This window comes from Prionailurus bengalensis, chromosome F2 (genome assembly GCF_016509475.1).
Source record: "Prionailurus bengalensis isolate Pbe53 chromosome F2, Fcat_Pben_1.1_paternal_pri, whole genome shotgun sequence".
NCBI classification, from domain to species: domain Eukaryota; kingdom Metazoa; phylum Chordata; class Mammalia; order Carnivora; family Felidae; genus Prionailurus; species Prionailurus bengalensis.
Genome location: NC_057353.1, coordinates 69298028 through 69325420, shown reverse-complemented (window position 1 = coordinate 69325420; position 27393 = coordinate 69298028). Strand labels below are relative to the sequence as shown.

At 45.1% G+C, this 27393-nt stretch overlaps 1 protein-coding gene across 4 annotated transcripts; it reads left to right on the top strand.

Moving 5' to 3' along the window:
- The first annotated feature begins 1126 nt into the window (after nucleotides 1-1126).
- On the top strand, nucleotides 1127-26319 carry LRATD2 (LRAT domain containing 2). 4 transcript variants are annotated; one of them, XR_006300582.1, is made up of 3 exons: nucleotides 1128-1521; nucleotides 2115-3349; nucleotides 26106-26319. XR_006300582.1 is itself a non-coding variant. In XM_043601751.1 (2 exons), exon 2 carries the CDS (start codon nucleotides 2211-2213, stop codon nucleotides 3150-3152), a length of 942 nt encoding a protein of 313 aa, XP_043457686.1. In that variant the 5' UTR covers nucleotides 1127-1370; nucleotides 2115-2210; the 3' UTR covers nucleotides 3153-7181. The 4 variants fall into 4 exon arrangements, 3 of the variants coding, with proteins under 3 accessions (XP_043457686.1, XP_043457685.1, XP_043457684.1); XM_043601751.1 differs by lacking the exon at nucleotides 26106-26319 and having other exon boundaries at nucleotides 1127-1370; nucleotides 2115-7181; XM_043601750.1 differs by lacking the exon at nucleotides 26106-26319 and having other exon boundaries at nucleotides 1127-1576; nucleotides 2115-7181.
- Nucleotides 26320-27393: the final 1074 nt, after the last annotated feature.

Genomic DNA, 27393 nt, shown 5'->3' with positions numbered 1-27393 from the left:
TAAATTGCATTCTTAATTCCACCACGCATTAGTCTGGTGTTCCAGTGACTGCCTGAGCTTGTCTATTAACAATGCCCCACCCCCACTCCAATCTAGACCTATTATTTTTTAAAAGACAAAGAACATTTTGGTAACCTGCATCTTAGGTACAAACAAAACAAAACACAAAACACACATACACAAAGAAACAAAAAGCAAAATCAGCATGGAGGAAGTGTCCCCTTGTAGTGAAGGTTAATAGGCAATGCTCCTCTCCTGTCACTTCCTTCTGTAAACCAGCAAATAGGAAATACATCTAGGAGGGGCCTCTGCTAATTTGTTTTTAATTTAAGGACAATTAGACAATCCCTATGTCCCCTAGCCCCAAGAAAAACAAGGAGAGCTGAATGCTTTCTCTCACTACCGGATGACCTGGTAACATTCGAAACAAAGAGATTATGAAATCAACTTTGTGCTAACTTCCAGGGACATCTAATAAATGGAGCGCAGGGCTTGAAAGCAAGCCAGCAACTTAGTCTTTGTTCTGTTTTATTCTGTTTCCTTTCTGTGAACTTTTTTTTCCCGTTCTAGGAACACCTCTAAACTGAGCTGTCCTAGCAAAACATTCTTTTCTGTGACCTCTGGCAAGAAAAACAATCTAGAGAAGAGAAGAGAAGAGAAGAGAAGAGAAGAGAAGAGAAGAGAAGAGAAGGAAAGGAAAGAAAAGAAGCAAACGTCTGTCTACTACCTAATGACGATTCCTCCCTCTCCAGGTACTCTAGGAAAGAAGAGGAGAAGAAACACAACAAACACCAAACTCTTATTTCCTCTCTCATCTCTGCACTGGCAGGTGGCGTATGCCTTCCAATTTCTTTTTAAAGCCATCAGCTGGGAAAAATACAAACTGAGCAAGCAGCAGACCCCCACTGCAAGCCTTTGCTCTAAGAAGGCAAGTAGGATTCCCAGTGGCCAGCACAGACGGCGGCGATCAGTGTCAACCAGCCCGCCCGCCCGCCGGTTGATTACTTACCAGTTGGATTTAAACCCGCTCCGACGTGGGGGCGTGGTCTGGGCGGAGCCTCGCGGCCCGGGTGGGCGGGGAGGGGGCGGGGATCCCGGAGGCTCTGCGCCGTGTGGGAAAGACCTGGGCTCCGGGAGCAAGCTTCTGTCTCTTTAAATGCCAGGGGCTGCGCTCCCGCCCGGGGAGCCCGGAGCCGGATCTACAATCCCGTCCCTCCCGCTCCGGCGCTTGTTGCTCGCCGGGTCCGGAGCTGCCGCCGCCGGGCAGCCTGGCTGCTTCCTTCTCCGCCTTCCCGCGTCCCACCTACCCCCGAGAGCAGGTTGAGGGGGAACAGCAGTCCCTGCAGGAGGGAGGGGGTCGGTGTAAACAGGTATTGCCCCCCACCTTCATATCTTGGGGCGCTACGTACCCGCGGGGGCAAGACATGCGTCGCTTCCCGCTGCCCAGCCTCGCTGCCACCCGCGCCTGGAGAGGAGGGATTGCGGATCCCACACCTGCAAACTCACCCTAGAAGTCTCAAGGTGCGGTTGGGGGGGAGGGAGGGGTAAACTCCCCAAGGCCTCCACCTCTCTGCGGGTGAGTTTTCACAGGTAACCCGAAGCCCCAGGGCAGGCGCGCGGGGGAGGGGCGGGCGAGACGGGCGGAGAGAGCGCCGCAGGTGAGCCAGGTAGGGTGGCTCACCTGCCCCGGCCGATCTGCGGGATCCTCGCCGGTTTCCCCGAGGATGGAGGCCTGGGGGGCGTCTCAGGGGCTAATTTAGGGCCCAGGGGTGAAAGGAGGATGAAGAAAAGGGGGATTGGAGTAAAGTTTCTCGTCTTTACTCCCTCCTGCCTGGGCTCGGCAGGTAGGGCGCCGGCGGAAGCTGTTGGAGCTGCTGATGCAATGGGCTTTTGCCCGGGCGAGGTGAAGTGCTGGGGGCGGGGTAGAGCTAGAGTTGCCCGGCCTCCTGTGACCGTGACCCTAGAGGTGGAGAAATGAGGGAAGGCTCGCCGCAACCGAGCCTCCCCGTAAAATGGCTCCAGCTGCTGGGCCCCCAGCCATTCTTCCTTCTCTTAAGAAATCGTCCCTTTCACGGAGGGTCCTACATGGCTTCCTTGCTTTCCTCTTCCAACAGGTGGCCTCAGCCCCTGTCCGGGGACCCGTGCCAATGACCCTAGTGGTGGTTTCGCTTTCTCCCCTCTCGGCTGTGTGAACGTGTATCCGCAGCGTGATGGGCAACCAGGTGGAGAAACTGACCCACCTAAGTTATAAGGAAGTTCCCACGGCCGACCCGACTGGCGTGGACCGTGACGACGGGCCTCGCATCGGGGTCTCCTACATTTTCTCCAACGACGATGAGGACGTGGAGCCGCAGCCGCCGCCCCAGGGGCCGGATGGCGGCGGCGGCGACGGCTTCCCCGACGGCGGCGACGGACCACCACTGCCGCCGCCGCAGCCGTACGACCCGCGGCTGCACGAAGTGGAGTGTTCCGTGTTCTACCGCGACGAGTGCATCTACCAGAAGAGCTTCTCGCCGGGCTCCGCGGCGCTGAGCACCTACACGCCCGAGAACCTGCTCAACAAGTGCAGGCCTGGCGACCTGGTGGAGTTCGTGTCGCAGGCGCAGTACCCGCACTGGGCTGTATACGTGGGCAACTTCCAGGTGGTGCACTTGCACCGGCTGGAAGTGAGCAACAGCTTCCTGACCGACGCGAGCCAGGGCCGGCGCGGCCGCGTGGTGAACGACCTGTACCGCTACAAGCCACTAAGCCCGGGCGCCGTGGTGCGCAACGCGCTGGCACACGTGGGCGCCAAGGAGCGCGAGCTGAGCTGGCGCAACTCCGAGAGCTTCGCCGCCTGGTGCCGCTACGGCAAGCGCGAGTTCAAGATTGGCGGCGAGCTGCGCATCGGCAAGCAGCCCTACCGGCTGCAGATCCAGCTCTCCGCGCAGCGCAGCCACACTCTCGAGTTCCAGAGCCTGGAGGACCTGATCATGGAGAAACGGCGCAACGACCAGATCGGGCGCGCGGCGGTGCTGCAGGAGCTCGCCATGCACCTACATCCGGCCGAGCCGGACGAGGGCGACAGCGATGCGGCGCGGACTACGCCGCCTCCCGGGCGCCCCCCTGCGCCCGGACGGGAGGAAGAGGCCCGAGAGGCGGCGGTGCACTGAGGCGCGAGCCGAGTGCTGAGCCTTGAGAGGGAGCCGTTCGCCGCGGCCGCCACCCCCTCCCTCCTCTCACTCCCTCCTCCAGCACCTTCGGGGCCCCATCTGGGCTCCTGGGCCCTTTGGGAAAAGGAGAGGTGGCGAATTGCGCAGCCAGCTGTGGCTTGAGCTTTTATCTTGGACGGAGGAGGAAGAGGGAGCAGGTAGGAGCACTTTGCCCGGGGCGGGGGGAGGGGGGCACGTCCTGCCTGCCCGCTGGCTCTTTCTTTCTTTCTGAGGTGGGCCAAAAGGTGGACTTGTCTGACACTTCATCCCTGCTGGCCCGGGCTCCCAAATCGACCCTTAAGCACTCGCCCTCGGGGGTGGAGGGAAGTTCGGAGTACTAGGGCCGGCCGTTGCCTACCCCCCCCCCCCCCCCGGCCCTACTTCCTCCCCTCCTCTGAAGGCCTGAAGGGTGCCCTGTACTGCGGCCCGGGTGGCGGCGCCCCGCCAGCTCGGAGAGCTACAGATCTGCTACCGCCACTCCCCAGGGGTGTGTGTGGTACCTGGGAAGCTGGGGATTCCTGGGGTGTAAGGCCGGAGACCAGGCCCAGGTCCGGGAGCAGCAGACTACAGCAGGGCAGGCCCCGCCCGTGAAGGGTGATAAATAGTTGGGTAAACTTGGGCTACAAAACAAAGACTTTGCTACCTCCCCCCTCACACCCCCGCCCGCAAGTAATTCATCATCTGGCGCTGGCTTCTAGCAGAGTCTCCTGCTCCTTCCTGCTCCAGCCACCACTTCCCAGGTTCCAAGTAAATCATTGTCACCGACCAGCTAGGGGAAGGATTCAATTATGGTTCTGTTTTGCCGCCTTTGTTTCTCACCTGCTATCGTGGGCACTTGCAGCCTCCTTGTTATCAAAGGAGGGAATAGCCCTTTGTGTCTCAGATCTAATTAAACCTGCTTGGCTGTGTTCCTCGGCAGGTCACCCAGGGCCTTGGCTCGTGCCACCCCATAAAGTATCCACTACAGAAGCAGCCAAATGGGGTTGCCCTGGCAGGGATTAGTTAATCTCCCACCCATCACCCTAACCCCCTTCCTGAACAGTGAAGGTAACCTTTTTTAAAATGTAAGGCTTTGGTGGTGGGCCTGTAATTTTTTTTTTTTTTCCTCCTCACTGTTCCTCCCCCTCACTTTCGCTTTTATTTGCCCCCGGATAAAATCTTAGGCTTGAAGTGGGCTCAACGACAAGGTGTTTGTTTCGCTAGCCACACCTGATGCAATTTAATTCAAGATGCAAAGTTTTGTTCTGTTGCAGCAGTGTCTTTGATCCTTGGAGAACACCCCTTCAGAGCGCTTTTGCAATTCAGAGGGGTGACAGCCATCACAAATTAAATGCCACCTGGTGTAGTCAGCACCAAATCTGGTGACAGTCCTAAGGCATGGGTTAGGGTTGTGAGATCTGTCAGCCACAGGCTGGCCTATACCGTTTGGATCTGCTGCTGATCCTGTGTGCTTTACTGTGGGACTTTTAGAGCATTTTTACAACCCATCTCTTATATTCCTGTGAGCTCTTTGGTAGTGTATGCCCTTGATTTCACAGTTCTTCTCTGCTGCAGATTGGCATTGCTAATGCCGTCTCAAAAGTTGAGTGAAGTTTTTCTTTCTCTTGGGAATCCTTATAGATGACACTAAACAAGTCCTTTTGTGAATGAATTCTCACAGTTGGATTGGAATTCTGTGTGAACATCCTATAGTGGTCCTTGGGCCTTCTCCCCCGGGGATTTCTAACTCATGGCAACAAGACTTGAAGGATGTCCTGGTATACTTTTTTCAAACTTGGAAGCTGAGGCCATAATTTTTAAAAGCCTAGACCGTCGTAGCACCTCAATATGAAATCATTTAATTTCAGGGACATTAGCTGTGTTCCCTGTTCTCACAAGGATCACCAAACAGGTCCTGTCACTTTGCTAAAGATGAACCACACTCAGCCCTGGTCTGGAACTTTGGAGAGCTACCAGTCACCTGTGGAGATGTAGATCTAGTTTTCCATGCTTAATAATGTCACAGTTTCATGTCTACATTCTTTTGCTCATGGAAAAGCTGAGCAAGGTAAGAGACCTTTAGGAGAGCCTAACATACCTTACAGATCTGGATTTTCTTTTATGCTTAACGCAGTAGTCGAAAGACCAATGTGCGGACAGCCAGAAGGAGAACAGCAGAACGGCACTTCTTAGCAGTTTTGGGCTGGCTAGCCAGCTAGCTCTTTCACTCCCCCATCTCTGTGTCCCTCCTTTGCCCTCAGTTGGAAAGTGAATGTCATTGGTCACATGGAGGTAACAGCAGTGACAGTCTGTTAAAAAGGAACTGCTTTTTTGTTTGTTTTTAAGTTTTTATTTATTTATTTTGAGAGAGCGAGCACGAGTGGGGAGGGGCCGAAAGTGAGGGAGAAAGAATCCCAAGCAGGCTCCGCACTGTCAGCGCGGAGCCTGACACAGGGCTTGAACCCTCGAAGCCATGAAATCATGACCTGAAGTGAAACCAAGAGCCCCCCGGGCGCCCCAAAGGAACTGCTTTCTGTGAGAAGTCTCAACTTGAAGGAAGAACTTGTGAAATCCGCACCCATTGTATCATTCTGCCTCCAGAGAAGAGGTTTTTGTGAAAATGAACCGGACGAGAAAATCTATCTGTTCCGGATACGGCTTTCCCATGTAACGCATGTGTCTTTACTGGCTACCCGTGAAGTGAAGTGTGTAAATACAAAGAAGGATTTCACTGGAAGTTTTGTTAGGGTTCTCATGCTTTAAAGGAACAACCAACCAACGAAGGCTCCAAGAAAGGGGGACTCCATCGACTCCGCTCTCTCCTCAAGGTGGCAGTGTTGTGGATAAGTGAGTTCTTCATGTCCAGGCTATGGCTACATCTGGCACTTTAAAAAAAAAAATAGATATATTTAATAATTTCTGTTTCTCCCTTGTAATAAGACTTCAGAACTATCTGGCGCTGTGAAGTATGTATGTTCTCTGAAAGAAAGAAATATTGATTCTGACGTTCTTGAGAAGCTGTGGCAGGGATGAACAGGGCCGCGGACCGGACCGAATACTAAAAAGTAATGAAACAAATTCTATTTTCTTATTTGAGCAAATATTTTATTGAGACTGCTTATGTATGTCAGAGAAGCCCACAACTTCAGCTACACGACTTTTTGTATTGAAAGACCTACTTTTTGTAGCTTTTATTCCACATGTGATTTCAAATGACTTTATAGCACTAAAATGCCTAGCAGAAGACTTTACACCAGACCTTTAAGAAAGTTTTTAGTTTTTATGAAAAAAATGACACTTCGGTGGTTAACACTTCTCATGTCTTTGGTGCTTCTGGCCCTAAGAGCACCACTAGACAACACGACAACCACATGGAAACATATTTTTGGAAGCAAAACTTTAATTTTATATGACATATGCTATGGAGAGTGAAGAAAATTTAATGCTACTTGTTTTCTATTTTTTTTTTTCTTAAGATGGAATTCACTGTGTCGAAGACTCCTGATATTATGTGATTGTCTAACCATTTTTAAAAATATAAATGAGAATAAAATCTCTTGTGATCATGGTCCTTGAATGGTTTTGTTTGAAAAGTTATGTTTTATTTGTGATTTTTTTTTTTCAAATCGTGGTAGCTATGAACTTGACTGGTTTATTCAGATTTTCACTATGTTCTCTTCTTAGCTCTAATTCCTGTGACCCATGGGGAATTCCTTTGACTAATGCGGTAAATTCTCTGTGTGTTTTATTTCCTGGTGAATTGTGTAAACTGTATTTTTGTTGAAGATTGTACGTTAAATCAATGTTACATTCTCATACCACTTCTTGAGAAGGAGGTTCCGATTTGAAAGTGTATCATTTCCTTCAAAATGAAGGGCAGTGTTTAGTTAAATAAAAGACTGATGACCTCTTTTGAACTACTTCCTCTTCACTATCTTATTAAAATAAAATCTGTCAAGTCCTTTTGAAAAGCGCTCTGAGGGTTTCCAATAAACCATCCATTAGTGTTAACTGAATTTATATTTTTTTCCCACTTGTATACCTTCTTCTGCCATATGCGGTCCAAAATCAAGCTGCAATTTTTCTGAGAATGTTACTGTGTTTCATCGTTACGTTGTTCGGTAAACATTTTGATGAATTCATTTAGTGACAAAGCCCTCCCTACGTTTGCTGTGTGAGAATTTCATCACCCATTGCTTCTAGGTTATCAGTGTTCATGAAAAATGTCTCATAAACATAAATTTTCTGAGCGCATTGATTTTCAGAATCAATGGGAACATTGCTGATCACTACGCTCCCTTGTTGGAGTCTACACTGGGGCATTTTGGTATTAAGATCAGTTGCATCTTAAGTAGTTTCAGAGTCTCAGACAAAGGGAGTGTGCTCATTGGGTAGCTGAATTACAGAAAATGGGCAAATGTGACCATATGGCCCTGTTGGCATAGTAAGGAGGCAGGTGCCAGCAGTTGGTAGAGGAGCAGATGTGGCATCTGGGACTGGTGTGTGGGAGGTGGCCAGCACCTGAAACCATTGCCACAGACCTGTGAGATTCAAAAGCCTGGGCTTTGTCAACAGGCTCCTATGAAAAATGTAAATAGGAAGAAAGGTGAATGCAGAAGGGAGTAGGAAGCTCCATGGCGGGGAGCCCATTTATCCCCAGAGTGGGAGTCCTTAATTTATCATGGTTCTCACTGCACAAAGTAAAGGGAGGGGACCCTAATACAGGATGTGCATTTATACTTGGGTGATCTTGGTGTAGGCTGCTGTTCCCATTTCCTCTAAGTGGACTGAGCCTGCCTAATGTGGGAAAATGACATGTTTGGAGGCATTTAAAAGGACCTCCAAAATGAACAGGCCCAGAATATGTGCAGAAGGGCTTTTATTTCCTTTTACTGAATTAACTGGGAAAACTGCTTATTGAACGAATGTAGCAATTTTATCTGCAGAGTAGATGCAAGAGTGATTAGGGTATATTTGCGAGCACAACAAGATACTACTAGCTATTTATGAAGGGCTGGAGGATGTTGAGCTCTAGTCTAGGTACTAGAACACAGGTTACAAGCAACACCTTGAGAGATAGTCCCTGCCCTGGAGTTTGTTTCTCAGGGCAAATCAATTTCACACCTATGTTTAGGACAGATTCTAATCAAAGATAGCCCTGGAAAGTGCTGATGGTTGGTAGGTCTTCAAAGAAAGCAGATGGGTGTAGGGTTTGTTTTTTGTTTTTTGTTTTTTTTAATTTTATTTTTTTTTAATTTACATCCAAATTAGTTAGCATTTAGTGCAACAATGATTTCAGGAGTAGATTCCTTAGGGCCCCTTACCCATTTAGCCCATCCACCCTCCCACAACCCCTCTAATAACCCTCAGTTTGTTCTTCATATTTATGAGTCTCTTCTGTTTTGTCCCCCTCCCTGTTTTTGTATTATTTTTGTTTCCCTTCCCTTATGTTCATCTGTTTTGTCTCTTAAAGTCCTCATATGAGTGAAGTCATGATTTTTGTCTTTCTCTGAGTAATTTCACTTAGCATAATACCCTCCAGTTCCATCCACATAGTTACAAATGGCAAGATTTCATTCTTTTTGATTGCCGGGTAATACTCCATTGTATATATATACCACATCTTCTTTATCCATTCATCCATCGATGGACTCTTTCCATTAATTTCTACTTGGGCTCTTTCCATGCTTTGGCTATTGTTGATAGTGCTGCTATAAACATGGGGGTGCATGTGTCCCTTCGAAACAGCACACCTGTATCCCGTGGATAAATGCCTACTAGTGCAATTGCTGGGTCCTAGGGTAGTTCTATTTTTAGTTTTTTGAGGAACCTCCATATTGTTTTCCAGAGTGGCTGCACCAGCTGGCATTCCCATGGGTGTAGGTTTAGTTGAAGTACTCCCTTCGGAGAATTCAGACCAAAATTGTACAAATGATGGCAAAAAGGAGGTAACTAATAAAATACTCTCAAAGTACTTAACCGGGAGGCTTCTAAATTCCCAGTGCCTAACCTACAAAGATAAACCAGATCCATAGTTTCTGTCCTCAATGTAACTTACATTCTGACAGGTAAGGCAGGTAACTACTTGCCAAAAAGGAATTCACAGTAAGGAATTTCATTTCAGTCAATGGGAATGTACAGGGTATATAAAAGAGGATCTCTCCATCAATGAGTCAGTGGAGGCTTCCATGAAGAAGCATTTATGCTGAACTCTGGAAGAGGTGCAGGAGAGAGCCAGGGGCTTCAGAGTGTGCACAGGTTACATTAATTCGGTGGGGGGTGGGGAAGTCTGGGGAGTGAACAAAAGAATGTTGAGTGCTCTCAGAATGGCTTTGCTTCATACTCCAGTAGGACAAAGCAGAGAGAGTTTGAGTGAGTGAATGAATTTGGGGATTGGGTTTGCTAGAGTAGAAAGCCTTCCTATCATCTAAAGGTACTGTCATAGCTCTGGTTTGAATAGGGTCAGGCAGCAGTGGGTTTAGGATGGAATGAAAAGTGGGAGCAAGTGAGTGATACTGTCTTTCCCTCTCCCAGAACTCAATTGCCAGCCAGGTTATGAAGTAGAGTGAATTTCGGTCTTTTCCCTGATGCTATAATAAGTCTTTGATGCCTTGCTTGTGAAGTGTGGCCATAAATGACTCAGAAGATGAGCTCTGCTACTTTTGGGGAGAAACTTGTACAATAATGTAATTAACCCCCAAGATTTGATTGTCTTGATAGGTGCATTTTTTTTTTTTTAAACCTCATAACTGAGGATTCTCAGTAGTTGGGCTAAACTGGAGGTAGAGGGGCGCCTGGGTGGCTCAGTCGGTTGAGCATCCGACTTCAGCTCAGGTCATGATCTCACAGTTCGTGAGTTCGAGCCCCGCATCGGCCTCTGTGCTGACAGCTCAGAGCCTGGAGCCTGCTTCAGATTCTGTGTCTCCCTCTCTCTCTGCCCCTTCCCTGCTCATGCTCTGTCTCTCTCTGTCTCAAAAATAAATAAACATTAAAAAAAAATTTTAAATAAAAAATAAACTGGAGGTAGAGAGTCTGACCTAGGTAACAAAGAACTGAATAGTGGTTAAGGCCTGACTGTCAAACTATCTGGGTTTCTCTCCTCTGCGCTCTGCTTACTATGAAGCTCGTAATCTTAAGCTTCGTGGGAGAAGTTACATACTTGCTTGGAAGCTTTAGCTTATCTTCTGTACAGTGTGGCTTACGACGGTGGTCAATTCATTTCAGTCATTCTTGGAAAATAAATATATAGTGTGTATAATAACATAATCGGACTAAAATAATAGTATCTACTTCAAATGGCTGTAAGCACAAAATGGAACATGCACATAAAAGCGCAGATCAATAGCTATTATGATTGACTAGAGAAAATCTAGGATATTGTATGTGTTGAAAACCTTATTCAGAATGAAGTGACTCTGAGAGAGAGATCTTCCCTTTAGTTCTGGAGAATTTCTCAGCTAGATACAAGAAATTGGTAAGGTAAAGAGATAACTAATTAATACTTTAGTTGTCTCACTACTGCTATAGCATTTGAAATGTTTTCTTGAGCTTTGATTTTTAGTAGATGAACCGTTTAACTTGTTAATACGTTTTATTACGTTTACTCATTAATTCAACAAATATTTCCAAAGAACTTTTAAGGTACTAAGGTGTTGGAGAGCTGAGGAGGAATTAGAAGTGATTGTGTGGTGAGAATATTAACACTGATGAGGTCACCTTGTCCACAATGTCCAGTTTGAATCATCACAACAGCCTTTCTGGACAGATGCTCAGATCTCCATTTTATAGTTGAGGAAACAGGTTTAGAAAAATGAGGCGATTTATCCGTGGTCACATAGCTAATAAGCTACAGCTTCTGGCCTGGAACAGGAATGCTGGTCTCCAAAGCCCCAGGCTAGGACTCCCCCACTAGAAGATCATCTGGTCACTCCCCACTTTTGGCTGCCCCTCCCTCCTTACCCAAAAAGAATACATAGAACATTCTTCTCCCACATTTGGCTTGTTGCGTTATCTGAGTAGCAGGTAGATTTTCATCCTGTTGTAGCAACTCTGAGGGCAGTGTGACCCTGGAAGCCAGAAGAGTCAGGAAGAGGGGAAGCAGCTCTCACAAGAGAGATTTTAAATCCTTATAGTGAGTAACCCGATCACCAGCCCTGGGTGAATGTTGACCATCCCCTAATTACCTCCACACTCCCTGTGGCTGAGCATTGTGACAGTCCTACTGAAACTGTCCCTCTCTGTGCTTCTGTGACTCCCTTTCCCCCTTAAGGCCAAAGTCAGGTCACACAGGCCGACTTCATATCATGGCTCCAGCCCCTGGCTTGCTATGTGGCCAGTGGGCAAGTGAATAACTTCTTGAAGCCACTTTGACGGACCTAAAAATTGGAGCTAGTAGGACGCTGTACTCCATAGGTCTGTTTACCGGCTTACATGAGATAACGTAAATCAAGTGAGTGCATCATGGAGCATGTAGGTATGGAGTGGTGGCCATATTGGCTCTGCCACAAATGGTGTGGCTACAAGCATGATATATGACCTTGAACAAGTCCCTTTACCACACCAGGACCCTGAATTTAGGACTCCCAACAGCAGTCCATGACAAGATTCCAAGTACAACTTTATCCTTTGAGATGGTTCTAGAAGTTGCTAGTTGCTTTAATTGATTATAATTAATGAATACTTATTCCTTGGCCATAGCCCTAAACCTCATTCATGTAAAAAATTAATATGTAAAAAAATTACTATGTAAATGTAAAAAAGTAATACTAGGATGACTGAACTTCAGGGAGTACTTTTATTATGAAAAGTAGAGACTATATAATGTTTTTATGAACCGGCAAATTTTGTTACAATATTTAATGTTAGAAACCAAATCTGGGCCATTGATGAGGTAAAAGGCAATGATAAGAGTAAATCTGTATCTCCTTTAGAAATAGTATTTCCTAGAGTAAGTTTTTTGTTGCTGTTCCATTTTTAATTTTTTTTAATTTTGCTCTTTGAACACTGATTTTTTTTTTTTCTTTTTTTTTTGCACGCTAGGGTACACTTCGCTATCTGGCTCTACTGTTGGTGGATACATCAAAGCCCACAGAGAGAGAATTCTCTTGTATCTCGATGGATACACATGATTTATTCTACTTTATTCTAATGGGGTCTATTTCTTTTTATATTTCAGTAAGAGCAAGGTTGTTCATAAAGCCATAAAGCATCAAACGGTGGCAGTTCTTTGTGCTGACATCTCTTTTAGTACTTTAAAAAAAAAACTTAATAGACTTTATTTTTTAGAGCAAAATTTATTTTTTAGGTTCACAGCGAAATTGGGTGGAAAGCACAGAGTTCCCGTATCCCTCCTCTCCCAACCACAAAGCCTCCCCCAGGGTCAGCATGACTATCAGTTTCGCACATTGTTCCACTGGATGAGCCAACGTTGACACATCATTAGCAACCATAGTTATGTTAGGTCTCACTCTTTGTGTTGTGCATTCTATGGTTTTGAAAAGTATATCCACCATTCTAGTATCTGGGAATAGTTTTATGCAAGACATGTCTCCTTCCTTTCTTTCTCTCCCAAGCTAAGAATTGGACTATTTTCAGCTCTTTATCAAGCCTTAAGGGACACTTCTCTGCAGGACCCTTCTGTTTTCTTTGCCATTCCGAATGATGCCTCTGGCTAGCATTGTGTTCATTCATTCTTTACGTATTGAGGCTGACCAGGCAACCTGCTACCCACTGGGGCTAGAAAGAGGAATACCACGAGGTCCCCGTGTCCAGGTGCCTACCCGCATTCCGCTGAGCAAGACAGGCACATAGTAAATAGGACGGAGAACGGGCAGGCTCCAGGCATTATAGCAGCACTGGCAAGGGGTGGGAGTGTTAGCAGCTAACCCCATGTGGTGGGGGTAGGGAAGGGGGGCCAGAATGAGTTTCCTAGGCAAAGTTAAGTAGATAGGAGGAAGTCTTATCAGAGGAAGGTTCTGACATAATCCTGCTCCCATCTCATCAACCCTTTATTTTGGGAGCAAAACACACATCTGTCTCTGTACGAGGTTGGGGGAGTGGGGGGACATGAGAACAAATACTATAAATTGCTTAGTAATTCCTTTTTTTCTTTTTTGTAGCACGGATACAGATTTCAGCCAACCAGGGCACATTATTGAAAGCATAATTGCACGGCATTAAAAGTGTTCTGTTCTCTTTAGCCCCATCCTCCAGCTACCTTTAGGCATAACCAAGCAGTTCCAACACAGTTGAGGTTGAGGCTGCTTTCTCTGTGTTTCAAGGGAGCTGAGAGGCTCTCATTGGAAAGGGAGTGGAGAGCATTGCCCGGCGCTGGAGTCAGGCCTGGGTTGTCAGCCCAGCACCTCCCTTTTCTGTGCCACTTGGGCAGATGGCCTCGCCTGGCTTGGGAGACCGGGGTGTATTCATTTGTAAAGGGGGAATGATGTGTTACCCACCACGCGGGGTTATGGAGTACCTGGTAATAGACAGAAATCACTGGGAAGTAGTCCTGGGAGAAAGCTTGATGCTCAGGGATTGGTGGCTGTCATTACCCATTTTCCCCTTTTCCCTTTTGCCCTGTGTGCGCGACTCACCCGAAACCCACAGATGAATTTAGGATTGGAGCAAGTTGAGCCAAAGAAACTTAACCAGAGTTAAGATGGTCGGAGATGATGTGACATTTAGTTTTGTAATGGTTAAAACTCTCTGGCTCCAGGTGTTTGAAGAAAATCATAAATAGATGTGCACATACATGTATGCTCACATGCACACACACCCCAACGAGCCAAGTGCATCATTTCATCGGAATCTTTAGTTTCTCCCCAACCCGACAACGTAGGAGGTGAAGCTCAGGCTTTGACATCGTCATATCCTCATAAAGCTGTAACTGTTTTATTACCTCCCGGGTTAGTGCCTCTCTCTGCCTGCCCTTTAAGCCTATGAATATTTTTTTATTAATATAATTTTATTACTTTTTTTTTACAGTTCAAAAATAATATGTGCTTAAAAGAAGTTCAAATAGCAAAGTCTATAAAGTAAAAGAAAGGACATCTTCCATTGCCTTTTTTCACCTTGTTCCACGTGTGACCAGGGGTTATCAATATTACATGTGTTGTGTATTCCTTCTAGAATTTTTTCTATGAATATTCAGATATGCTTAGCTGCCCAGTTTTTTTAATTAGCTCATGCTACCCATATTACTGGGATAGTTCTATTTTTCACTCGTTAATAAATCCAAACCTTCTTCATATTAGTACATAAAGTTTCTAGAATGTTCTTTTTAAATATCTCTTTAATATTTCATAGTAAAAAGTTTCTGTTTCTTATTTATGCGTTTTTTCCTTAATGTGCATTTCAACTATATCCATTTTTTCTTAATTATAAATGATACAAACATTTTTGCTATACATGTTCTTGGCATGTATGGGAGTGTTTCTTTAAGGAATTTTTTTAAATGTTTATTTTTTGAGAGAGAGAGAGAGAGAGAGAGAGAGAGAGAGAGTGAGCGGGGTAGGGGCAGAGAGCGACCCAGAATCCAAAGCAGGCTTCAGGCTCTGAGCTGTCAGCACAGAGCCTGATGTGGGGCTTGAACCCACAAGCTATGAGATCATGACCTGAGCCAAAGTCAGACGCTTAACTGACTGAGCCACCCAGGCACCCCCGTATGGGAGTATTTCTGAAGGACATAATCATTGAAGTGAAATTTCTGGATTAAATGTTATGCAAAATGTAAATTTTGATAGGAATGACCACGTGACCCTCTAAAAAAGATTGTGCCAATTACAGTAAAGCTGTTTGAAAAATGTTCGCTTACTTACAGGTGAAAAATAGTACATTGTTGTTTGAGTTTCTATGGGAGTTTTATTTTTTACCGCCCCAGCTAATCTCATTGGTATCTCCAAGAATTCAAATCAGCGGTTTACAGTGTTATTCCATTACAAACATTCTAATTCTCTCCAAAGCACTTGGTTATTGAGTGGGCCTGACAAATTCCAGAGTCTACTATGTGAACTTGAGCAAACCAAAACTGTGCTTTTAAAAATGTTAATCGGAGTGTGCAACATGCTGCTTTACACACTTTAGTGGTTTCCAGTGGTGCTTAGAATAAAATCTAAGTTCTTTACCGTGACCTGTTGGCCTGCACAATCCGGCCTCTGCTTAGCTGCCAACTTCACTTCTTATCACTCCTTCTTGCAACTGTATTCCAGCCTCACAGTCCTATATTTTTTTCCCTAAACACACCAAGGTCTTTCTAACTTGCTTTAGAACAGTATTTTCAGACACTCTATTGACCTGCAATAAGAAATGAACTGTGTCATAACTAAATGCCTACATATATGTATGTGTGTGCCTGTGTGTGTATATATGTGTGTGTGTGTACATATCTGAAACTAAATTTGACCAAACAATTCCTAACTGCACTGTGATACCATGTCGCAAGAGGGTGCAGAATCATGGCTCCCCAAAGCTGTCTGCACCCTAATGTTTTCTGACTCGTTGAAATCCTGAAATTGAAGATTCACTCGTAAGGGGAAAAAATATCCAGAGCCTCATAGTTTCACCTCTTTACAGATCACTTTAGACAAACGTTTCATTTGAATGCCTGTCACCTCCTTAGCCTTTCCTTCAGAAGTGCACGTGTTCACCACACGTTTGGAGCTTACAGACCTGGGTGAGGCATGATAGGGAGATGTGAATTGTGTTATGAGGCATGTATAATGCTTCAATAGTCATGTTGGAAGAATCAGATTAAAGAGTTGAAAGACACTTGAAAGTAATAAGGATAAAATGAGACATTCAACTGTGAGATGTAGCTAGGGACAAGAGGACATTTGAGCCACCTTCATCATCTCCCTCTAGCAATGAAAACACTAATTTAACGTGTTGATAATGTTATGCATTGCTAAAGCATGTTTCACAGGTTATTGAATTAAATCTCTGCACCCTCTCTTTAAGATACGATTACCATCCTCCTTGAATAGGTGTAGAAATTGAGCTTCTGAGAAAAGGAAATAAAATGCTCACTGAGCACATACTATGCTCCAGACCCCATGGTTGCAGCCTTACAAGTGGTATTTCATTTAATCTCCAGTATAACCTGGGAGGTTGCCACGGTGATTCTTATTTTAATATGAAGTCATGATTTGTCCAAGATGGCTGACCTGTGAAATGGGTCAAACAAGATTCAGCCCACAGTTATCTGACTGGAAATGCAAGCATTTCCAGGTCACACAATCACAAAAGCTTGTCTTCAGATTTCCTCGGTGCTGCTGAAAGTTGGCGAGGTGGAACATTCCACCTATACCTTCTTCAGTGGCCCCTGGTACTCTGAAAACGGAGTCAATGAAGGCAAGAAACTGAACAATCCAACTGACAGATGACCAAGAGCTGAGAGAGGACAAAGCCCTCTGTACAAAGGGCTATGATTTTTTTTTTTTACTTGAACTTATTATTTGGGCAGAATTTCAAAGTTGCTTCAATACGCATAATGCAAAAGAAACTCTTATCTACCCTTGATGCAGATTCATCTTTTGTCAGCATTTTGTTCCATTTGCAAAATGGGAGTGGGATACATGTTTTTAATGTCATTCTTGCCAAGGACTCCGTGAGTCTAGCAGCTCTGTTATTCCTCATAAGAAGTGTCCTGCCGCCCATCTCTCTTACTCGTCCTTTCCCACCCATGTTCTCAGCTTCAGTTTTGCACTATTGCCCAGGATTTCCTGCTCTCACCCATCGGAGGTGCATGGCTGGCTCTGGCATGGGCCAGCAAGAATCCAGATCGCTGGTCTACCACTTACTACTATTGTAAGTTTCAGAGAGGCAGTTTCCTCGTCGAAAGAAGGGGCCTGAGGTGGCCCCTTCCAGAGTGTTTGTGAAGATTATGTGGAATCATGTGAGAGAAACGAAGTTTCGCCACAGCACCAAGCAGAGTAAATTCCCCTATAAATGCAAACTCACATTGCCAAGGACCCCTATTTCATCCTGTAGCCATTTGAACAGCCTAGCAGATGTTAAAATCTTAAAACACTTCCATAGCAGTTGATAAATATCTGCTTCCCCAAAACCTGCCCCTCATCCCCTCAGCACTCCCACCTTCCTGGCTATCTTGCCGCTGCCCTGGGACCCCCTCCCCCACCACAACATCCCCAAAGACTAACAGGTACACGCCTGCAGAGTTGGGGCCTCCAGCACTCGGCTGAAGTTCTATGTGCACCACTTTGATTGGTTGATGACTGCTGAAAAATGTTAATATCACTGCAGAATATTAGCTTAAGTACCTATAAATACTACCACCCCCATTTACAAATGACGAAGGAAGTTGAGGGAAGGAGGGAGTAACTTTGCCCAATGTCACACAACTGATAATGACTTCAGCCTGAGACTATTTAATTTCCAAAACCTTATCCAGTCCCCACAGAGTAGAGTCCCAGCCTCCAGGCTGGGTTCAGCACCTGTGACCTTGAGCAGGGGACTTCATCTCCTAGAGGGGCAACAGAGTGAGAATGATTCTCTGGCTTCCCTACTTCTCCAGGCATGGAAAAAGTGCTGATCTAGGGAAATTTTCCTTGTCTTTTTGTTCATGGCAAATATTAAGTTCAGTGGTCAGTTTTAGTCCAGAGATCAAACTCAACTTGTTAATTATTCACAGAGTTGATGATAATTCTGCTCTTCTCTTGAAACTGTTGAACCAGTTGGAACAAGCCAGAACTACAAAGCTGGTAAAACTAACTTTTTAAAAATAACTCGTTGAGGCAGAACATAGGAATATTTTTAGAGACAGAATGTGAGCCAATGAAAGCAAAGACACAATGAGAGGAGCATGTCCTTGGGAGCCAGAGAGACTCTTATTAGTGGTGTGCTATTGGGCCAGTTATATAATAAGTAATCTGTATTTCATCACTGGGAAAGTAAGAATAAGTCCCTTGAAGACTTATTTAGAGTCGAATACAATGGGTGCAAAGCCCTGAGCTCAATGCCTAGCACCAAGAGTGAGTCAAAATATTTACTAACTTGGATTACAGGCGCCTAAAGAAACCAGTCATGGTGAATCAGCATCCCAGAGGCTCTCAGGGCCCCCCCAGCAGGCAAGGGGTTAATGCTTCCTTACTGGATAATGGGGGCAAGGAGGCTATGTACCAAGTAGAACGGAGATCTTTTAGCTACTGTACTCATGTGTCCTGACTGAACAACAGCCTTGGCTGGCAGTAAAAGAAAGTGCTCACCTACCATTCAGTCTAGCCTTCATTATGTGAGAAAGAGGGAAGGGGTAGAGCTAATGATTCGGGGGTGGTTTTTCCCAATGGCACCCGAGGGGTAAAGGGAAGGTTGAAGCCCTTCTCTCTTTCACTTCCCACTCTTACTTCCCACTCTCACTCCCCAGAAACAACAGCTAATAGCAGATTCTTATATCTTTTCCCAGAAATTAATCAATTAGCCTTCTTCCTTCCACACAAATCGAATTATAATATAATAATGGATAATATTTATCACATACTTGCTATGTGCCTGGAAAGATTTTAAGCATCTTGTATGGACTATATGCCATGTAACCCTCATGACAACTCAGTGAAAAAGGTCCTGCTTTTATTTTCATATTTTAGATAGGAAAACAGACCCAGAGGGGTTAAATCACTTGCCTAAAGTCACACAACACTTAGGGATGGGAAGAGAACCCAGGAGGTTAAAAAAAATCTATCTTACTCTGTTTTGTGCCTGAATAGTATCTATGGGAATGAACCGGAGTTTGTGTGACTTATTGTTGGATATGGAAGTCGTCCAAATCTGTTCTAACAATCACACGGGCATCAAACAAGTTTGTATATGTATCTTTGATGTCTGAACTCTTAATTGATGTCTGCTTTGTGCCATGCACTCTGGGACACTCTTTATTTGTCATTTAGTGCCCACAACTACTCCATGAAATTAGGAATTCTCCCCTTTGCAGGTAACGGACATTGAGACTCCGAACAGTTAAGTAACTTCTCCAAGGCCCCAAAGTTCATGATTGGCAGAAAGTGGAATTCAACTCAGGCTCTGAGTTCAGGACCTGTAACATGACTGTTACTATGGAATATACATGGTTGTATATGTATGGATGGCTGTGTATGAAAATGCCCATGAGGAATTCACATGTCTACAAGAATATTCTCCTCTTAATACCATTGTCCTTTTATAGTTTTTCATGTACTAATTTCACTGAGACTCCATTTTCATGGAGTTAATAATACCTACTGCTATGGACTGAATTGTGCTCCCCAAAATTCGTATGTTGAAGCCCTAACCCCCAGTGTGATGGTGTCTGGAGGTTGGGCGTTTAAGAGGTAATTAGGTTTATGGGGCGCCCAGGTGGCTCCGTTGATTAAGCGTCTGACTCTTGATTTCTGCTCAGGTCATGGTCTCACAGTTTGTGAGTTCAAGCCCCACGTTGGGTTCTGTGCTGACAGCATGGAGCCTGCTTGGGATTCTCTGTCTCTCCCTCTCTCTCTCTCTCTCTCTGCCCCTCCCTGCTGTGCTCTCTCTCTCTCTCAAAATAAACATTAAAAAAAAAAGAGGCAATTAAGTTTAGATGAGGTCATGATGAGATGAGTGTCCTTATAAAAAGAGACACCAGAGACCCTGCTTCCTGTCTCCACCACGTGAGCACACAGCAAGAAGTCCTTGCAGAGACCCGACCACACTGGCACCCTGATCTTGGACTTCCAGCTTTCAGAACTGTAAGAAGTTTCTGTTGTTTAAGCCACCCAGTCTGCGGTATTTTGATATGGTAGCCAGAATAGACTAATTACCTAACTTATGAAATTGTTTTAAAATTAATACAAACAACTATGGAGTTATCCTATGCCTGGCATTGTTCTCAGAGCATCGCACGTACATTAGTTTCCTAGGGCTTCCATAACAAAATGCCACAAACTAGGTGGATTAAAACAATGGAAATTCATTGTTTCACAGTTTTGAAGGTTAGAAGGTCCAAAGTGTTGACAGGACCAAACTCCTTTTGAAAGTCTCTGAGGGATGTTCTTCCTTGCCTTTTCCTAGTTTCTGGAAGCCACAGGCATCCCTTGGCTTACGGTAGCATAACTCCAATCTCCACCTCTGTTGTGACATGGCATTCTCCCCCACGTGTCTGTGTCGTCACTTAGTTACCTTTTTATAAGGACACTGGTCATATTGGGGGAAGAGCCTACCTTACTCACGTCTTACTGTCATCTTAACTAATCACATCTACGATGTCTCCATTTCCAAATAAAGTCCCATTCTGGGATATTGAGGATTAGGACTTCAGCATATCTTTTTTGGAGACAACAATTCAACCTATCGTAATACATATTTTCTCATTCAATCTTCATAACAACCCAATGAAGCAGATATTAGTATTATTCCCATTTTATAGATGAGGACATTGAGGCTCAGAGAGGTCACATAACTTGTCCAAAGTCACATAGCAATTAAACAAGTGCATGCGCTTATGCTTCGTGGACAGAATAGACACTCGGGAAAAACTGTGGGTTTGCTTTATTTTGAAATGCCTCCCAAATAGCAAAAACCTTTAGACTAATATCCCTCATCAAGATAAATGCAAAAATTCTTCACAAAACATAAGCAAATCAAATGCAGGCATATATAAAAAAGGATAACACATCATGACCAAGTGGAATGGAATATATCAGTGATAACTGATTTAAGTCTTTGCCTAGTGAGTCCAGTGTCTTGGGCTTTCTCAGGGACAGTTTCTGTAAACTATTTTTTTTCCCTGTGTGTGGGCCATACTTTCCTATTTCATTTCATGTCTTGTATTTGTTGCTATTGTTACTGAAAACTGGACATTTAAAATAATATGGCGTGTCGGTTCTGAAACTCAGATTCCTTCTCTTCTCTGAGCTTTGTTATTGTTGCCACTGTTTGCTAATTTAGTGACATTCCTGGACTATTTGTGTAAAATATGTATTCTATGTCATGTGTAACTTACTGAAGTTTCTATTCATTTAGCCTAGTGGTTAACTGATGACTGGACAAGAGGTTTCCATAAAATTACTCAAACTAATAATCTTCCAGCCTTGTTAAGGTGTGTGTGTGTGTGTGTGTGTGTGTGTGTGTGTGTGTGTGTAATGTTTTCAGTGCTCTGGCAGGCAATTTACAACTCTAGTTTGTACTCAACTCCTTGCTCACACAGAGACTCAAGATAACCAGAGGTGAGAGTAGGACATTCTCAAGGCTTTCCTGGGCATACCCAACAGTCCTGAATATGCACATGGGCTTCTAGACTCCCGGGAATATGCTGGAGCTTTTCAAAGATGCCTATGATATCTCATTACCCAGTTTTGCTTTTCTTTTTAATGCTTTTGGTTTGCCACTTGTTAGCTCCAACTGTTAACACATCCTCAGGCAGCTGTGATATTAAACAATTGCCACTGATTATATTTGACAAATACTCTGTGGGTGGGGCTCCTCAGAAAGCACGCTCTGATTAGATCAGATAAAGGCATCCTTGAAAGTGGAGCTTTTCCGCGAACTGCCAGACAGATCACACGGCGACAGTTTCTAGGAATGGGACTTCCTAGAAGCTCCAAAGCCATTTTGCTTTCTTCAGGAGCTGCTAATCCACTATTTTTCACAGCTACTGTAATTGTGAGGCTATTGGCTTTCGGTGCTACTGAAGTGCTGGGGAGAGGGTGATGGGCTTAAGTCCCGTTAAAATGCCACGATACTCCCTGTCCTTGTTGAGATTCGGCCATTTTTCTTGAGTAAATGCTGCTGGGGTTGTTGCAAGCCACTGGTGATTTTTCAGTTATGAAACAGTTAATTTTGACAGTTTTCACTAGGGTTCTCATTGCCCTTATGGAGAAGCGGGTTTCAGAGGTCTTCCATCAACCATTTCAGAACAACCAGTTGTATATCCACTTTCTATAGTTACGTAACAAATTAGCACAAACTTGGAGGCTAAACCAACACCCATTTATTATGTCATAGTTTTCATAGGTCAGAAGTTTTGGCACAGAACAACTGGATTTTCCGCTCAGGGTCTTATGAGGCTAAAATCAGCGTGTTGGCTGGACCGAGTTCTTTCTGAGTCTGGGCTGTCCTTTCATCCTCCTTGAGGTTGTTGGTAGATTTTGAGTTTTGGTTGCGGTACTGAGGTCCCTGTTTCTTCGCTGGCTGACAGTCCATTCATCTCCTCAAGGCCACCCTCAGGTCCTAACATGGCCTAGAAACTTACTTTCTTTGAAGCCAGCAGGAAAAGCCTCTCCTCGGTCTGTTAAGATAGAGACTTAAGCTACATAGTCTAATCATGGGAGTGACTAGCCTATCATATTCACAGGACATATTCACACTCAAGGAGGAGGGATAATATAAGGTACATACACCAGGGGATGGGATTCTTGGGGGCTGTCTTAGAATTTTGCCTACCACAGTCTTAATTGTAGGGTTTTGTGTAGCACTGTTTTATATAAATCATACCTATAAATTAACCTAATGTAATCATCACAACAGTTCTTTGAGATAGCAAAGAAGGTGTCCCAAAATGCATTTCAGAGATGGGAACTTAAAGGCTCAGAGAGACCATATGACTTTCTCATGGGTGTACAACTAATGAGAGGCAGATTAAATCCTCTGATTCCTGTAGAACACCCGCTGTCCTTCTGCACACCTGTCCGCCATGTTAAAGCTCAGACTTTTCTAAGTTTTGTTTGTTACACGGCAGTAAGGATGTTAGTATCTGAGGCTCCTTAAAGGAACTTTGTTCCCGGCACAGTCTCCCCCGGGCTCCTGCATCTCCTGCCTGTGTATCTGGGGAGAATACTTGAGCATGGAAAATAGTATTAACCAGGAGTTTTGATAAAATGGAGTTTTCAGGGGTGAATTGCAATTTAAATAGCTGAGAAATTCCATTTACTCCCAGCAATGTATTCTGAATGCTCCCTCCGGCCCAGCTCTAAAGGAGCAGTCATCTCCCGCAGAAAGTAATGGAATTTTTATTTTTGTCTTAGAAGTGCCTTGAAATCAGCAATCTCAAGGCTGGCAACGGGGCCTTCCGTGAAGGCCTCATCACAAAGAATAGCAGAAGGTTCTGAAGGTAGTCAGCCATGGACCAAACTCATTCTCACTTCACTTCAGTTGAATGGTTTTGCAAGTGGTAGAGGAAATTAACCATTTAGGACCAGCTTTCCCACCTCCCTCTACTTAATCTCCTTATTCAGCGCGTCCAATCATCTAAAAGGTAGCAGGTTTTCTTTAGTTCCAATTCGATCTTTTTAATGATGCTGCGGCTTTCCATTGTAATGCAAATGGACACTTGTGGCCCTCATCAATCAGTCCTTCAAATGTTAGAGGACAGTGGAGCTAGGATGTTGGTTCCCTTTCCAGATTCCCTTTACTTGGTCCCCACACAAATTCCCCTACTGCTGTGAGAAGGTATCTCTCGTCTTTCCACACTGCCTCAAAGCAGCAATGACTAAGCAGGTGTGTTTCATGCTCCAGAGCTCCCTTTTTGATCAGGTGAAGGCTGGAACCTGCCGAGACCAGAGACCACATCCTTGCTTAGAATCCTCCTCTGCCCACCCTGCTCCCTGCATTTCTTCTCTCTCCAGGGCCTTCTGCAGGCATTGAATCTACATTCACCCAAATCACCGTTGCAAGGGCTGCTTTGATGTCACTGACCTAAGGCAGATAGTAACGAAATTCTGCTGGATCTTTCCTCTAAGTCCAAAATAATATCATAGCCAGGAATTAAAGGTCTTGCTATAAAAAACCACCGGCTGGTCCCCCTTGTCCTTACGAACGTGGAGGTCATTTACCTTTCAGCGTCAATTACCTTGAATGTAGCCACACACCTAGAAAAGGCTTATGAGTAACAGATCTAGATATTGTAAGATAAAAGGCAACCTGTACCTTCGTCATTAAAAACAAAGTGCAGGTGTTGGGGCGCCTGGATGGCTCAGTCGGTTGAGTGTCCTACTTCTGCTCAGGTCACGATCTCATGGTTGGTGAGTTCGAGCCCCACTTTGGGCTCTCTGTTGTCAGCTCGAAGCCTGCTTCTGGGTCCTCTTTACCCCCCTCCCTCTGCCCCTCCCCTGCTGGTGCTCTCTCTTTCTCTCAAAATAAATAAACATGAAAGAAAGAAAGAAAGAAAGAAAGAAAGAAAGAAAGAAAGAAAGAAAGAAAGAAAGAAAGAAAGAAAGAGAAAGAAAGAAAGAAAGAAAGAAAGAAAGAAAGTGCAGGCTTTGATGCCTGACAGATATACATTTGTATACCTGGGTAAGCTGGTGACCTTTCCCGTTCTCTGGGTCCCGTCTGTCATGCAGGGCTCACCCCATCCATCTCACAGTGTTGCTGGAAAGACAAATGGAACAATTCGTTAAATGAGTTAGTACAAATCAGAGCTTCAAAAACCAAGAGCTTTTTTTTTTTTTTTTTTTTTTTTTTTTTTTTAACATTAAGGTCTTTGTGTGACAGGAAGCATGCTATTTTAGGCCAGGTACAGGCCAGCTTCTGTTTCAAAGCTGAGGCTCAGAGAAGATCCTTTTGCTTACACATGAAAACAAAAACTCACCAGCTCCAAGAGAAACAAAAATGAACTTTGATGTTCTGCCTCACCACACTGAGTTCCATTCGGAGAGGAAGGGGGTGGATTGCTAGAACCGGAGGAGAACACGGGCTGCAGTTGTCCAGGCATGGTGCGGTGGGCGTGGGCAGTAAGATGGGGTAGGCGTTGTCCCAGAAGTCTGCTGAACCCAAGGAGCTGGGGCGGCCGTGTTTAAACACAGGAGGGGTGGCCAACGTGGAAGGTGACATATATCCTCATTGGTTAAACCTGGGGAGCGGGAGCTCTGTCGATGTCTATACTCTCTGTCATCTTACGTAAGTTGGAAATATTTAAAAATAAAATGTAAAATTGGGGCACCTGGGTGGCTCAGTCGGTTGAGCGTCCGACTTTGGCTCAGGTCATGATCTCGTGGTTCGTGAGTTCGAGGCCCACGTCGGGCTCTGTGCTGACAGCTCAGAGCCTGGAACCTGCTTCGGATTCTGTGTCTCTCTCTCTGCCCCTCCCCTGCTTGTGCTCTTTCTTTCTCAAAAATAAATAAATAAACATTTAAAAAATTAGATGAGTAAAATGTAAAATAAGAGTACAGGTAACAACGGGCTGAATGAGAATGATTAAACCCACCTTGTGAAATGAACCGGGCATGGTATAATTTACAGTACCCTAAACTCAAATTAATGCTTACCCACCATATGTTTGCATCAGCGAATTTATATACATGTGTGTGTTTATCTCTATGTATTTTTCACATAACACATATAACCACACATGAGTTTAACTGAATCTTCTTACCTGGCATCGGCCCCGGGGTAGTAAATGAGCAAAATTGTTGGATCCCGTGTCTCCTTTACAAATGCCTGCTTCTCCCAGATTCCAGGACAGCCCTGTGCCCTCCCCTCTTCTCCCTCTTTGTCCTTTCCGGTTCTCTACATCTCTGAGCTGACACCAGAAGTCTTTTCATTAAACCTGTGAATCTAAAACTGTGTCCTGGCTTAGAAAGCATTCTTCATTTCTTTAAAACCATTATTGCTATTTAATTTCCTTTCTTCGGTTACCAGTGAAGTTGAACATCTGTTCTGCTCTTCGTCAGTCGTTCCCAGCCCCGCCCTGCCCCAGAGCCAGTGTGGTCCCAGATCTGCTCTCAGGAGTCCTGGGGGGTGGCAGGGGAGGGAGCCTGGAGGTGCTAGACAGGGAGGAAGATGTGGTAGGGGGATTTGGGGAGGTATGAGAACTGAGGTAGGTGGTTCCTGATTCCGTTTGTCAGCTCTTCCCTTAGGATTTGTTCATCTCTAGGGCTAAAATCTCCTTGCAACATTTCCCTTTATTCCTTCAGGACCTATCGTCCCCAGGGTAATTTATTTTAACTAGTACTTTGCTCTCAATTATCCTACCAACAGAAATTCCAACCAGAAGACAAGAACTTCAAAGCTGGACTCCGGCCCTCTTTTGGAGCAAGCAGCAGCATCTCAGGCAAAGTGAAGGGAGTGGCTTCAGTCTTGTACCTGGGAGCAGACATGCCCTTCAGGTTAGTCACAGTCAAGGCGAGTTTCATGGAGAGACTCCTGATGTCACATGTGGGTATAAGGAAACCCTGAGGACCAGTACCAGGGCTGATAAGAACAAGGTTCCTTTGGGGCGCCTGGGTGGCGCAGTCGGTTAAGCGTCCGACTTCAGCCAGGTCACGATCTTGCGGTCCGTGAGTTCGAGCCCCGCGTCAGGCTCTGGGCTGATGGCTGGGAGCCTGGAGCCTGTTTCCGATTCTGTGTCTCCCTCTCTCTCTCTGCCCCTACCCCGTTCATGCTCTGTCTCTCTCTGTCCCAAAATAAAAATAAATAAATAAATAAATAAATAAATAAAAGTTGAAAAAAAAAAAAAAAAAAAGAACAAGGTTCCTTTGCATCCCCAGGTCCAAGGGAAAGAGGGGCAGAGTGGCATATCGAACAGAAACAGAGAGGGCCTGACCAGTATGGAGAAAGCTGCCTGACATGAGACAGACCCAAAGAGGAAGGAGGTGGCCATCTCCAGGTGTGACTCAGAATAAACACCCCACCTCACATTCCTCCCTCTTCTCCTGGTGTTGATAATTAGCCAAAGCCTACAAGAAGCCGAATGGCAAGAGAACCCATTGATGGGTTCCTCCAGGCGGCCTCCTGGGGCACAGAGAAGAATGGAGAGTGGATCTGGGCCAGTCACTTGCACATGCCCAGCACAAAGGCCACGGGGACCACATGTCATCGAGTGTTCATATGGCAATCTAAGACTTTTTCAATTAAATGGCAAAGTACCGTACAACGATAATTACTTTGCTCTGATAATTCAGTCACTACTTTGAGTCACCCTGTAAGGGATTTATTATTATTAACTCCCCAGAAACCAAGGCAGACAGCGATTAATTACTGCTCCAATATAGCTAGAAAGACTTCTGAGAAAAAGTTTGTAAGACGCCCCTGTTCAGTCCTTGCTTATAACCACTACATTCTACAAACTTATTCTACCCTCTCCTTGGGCACTTCCTCAGAGCCAGAGGCTTCTTCAGCACCCTAAGGAGCCTTTATGACCTGGTTCCTTGACTTCCCCTCCTCTCCAAAACTTGTCTGAATCACTGGTCACAAGATTCAGAAATCGGGTCCAGGCGCTAACAGGCAAGACCGGACCCGGTGAAGGCCCGCAGCTGAGCAGCTCGTG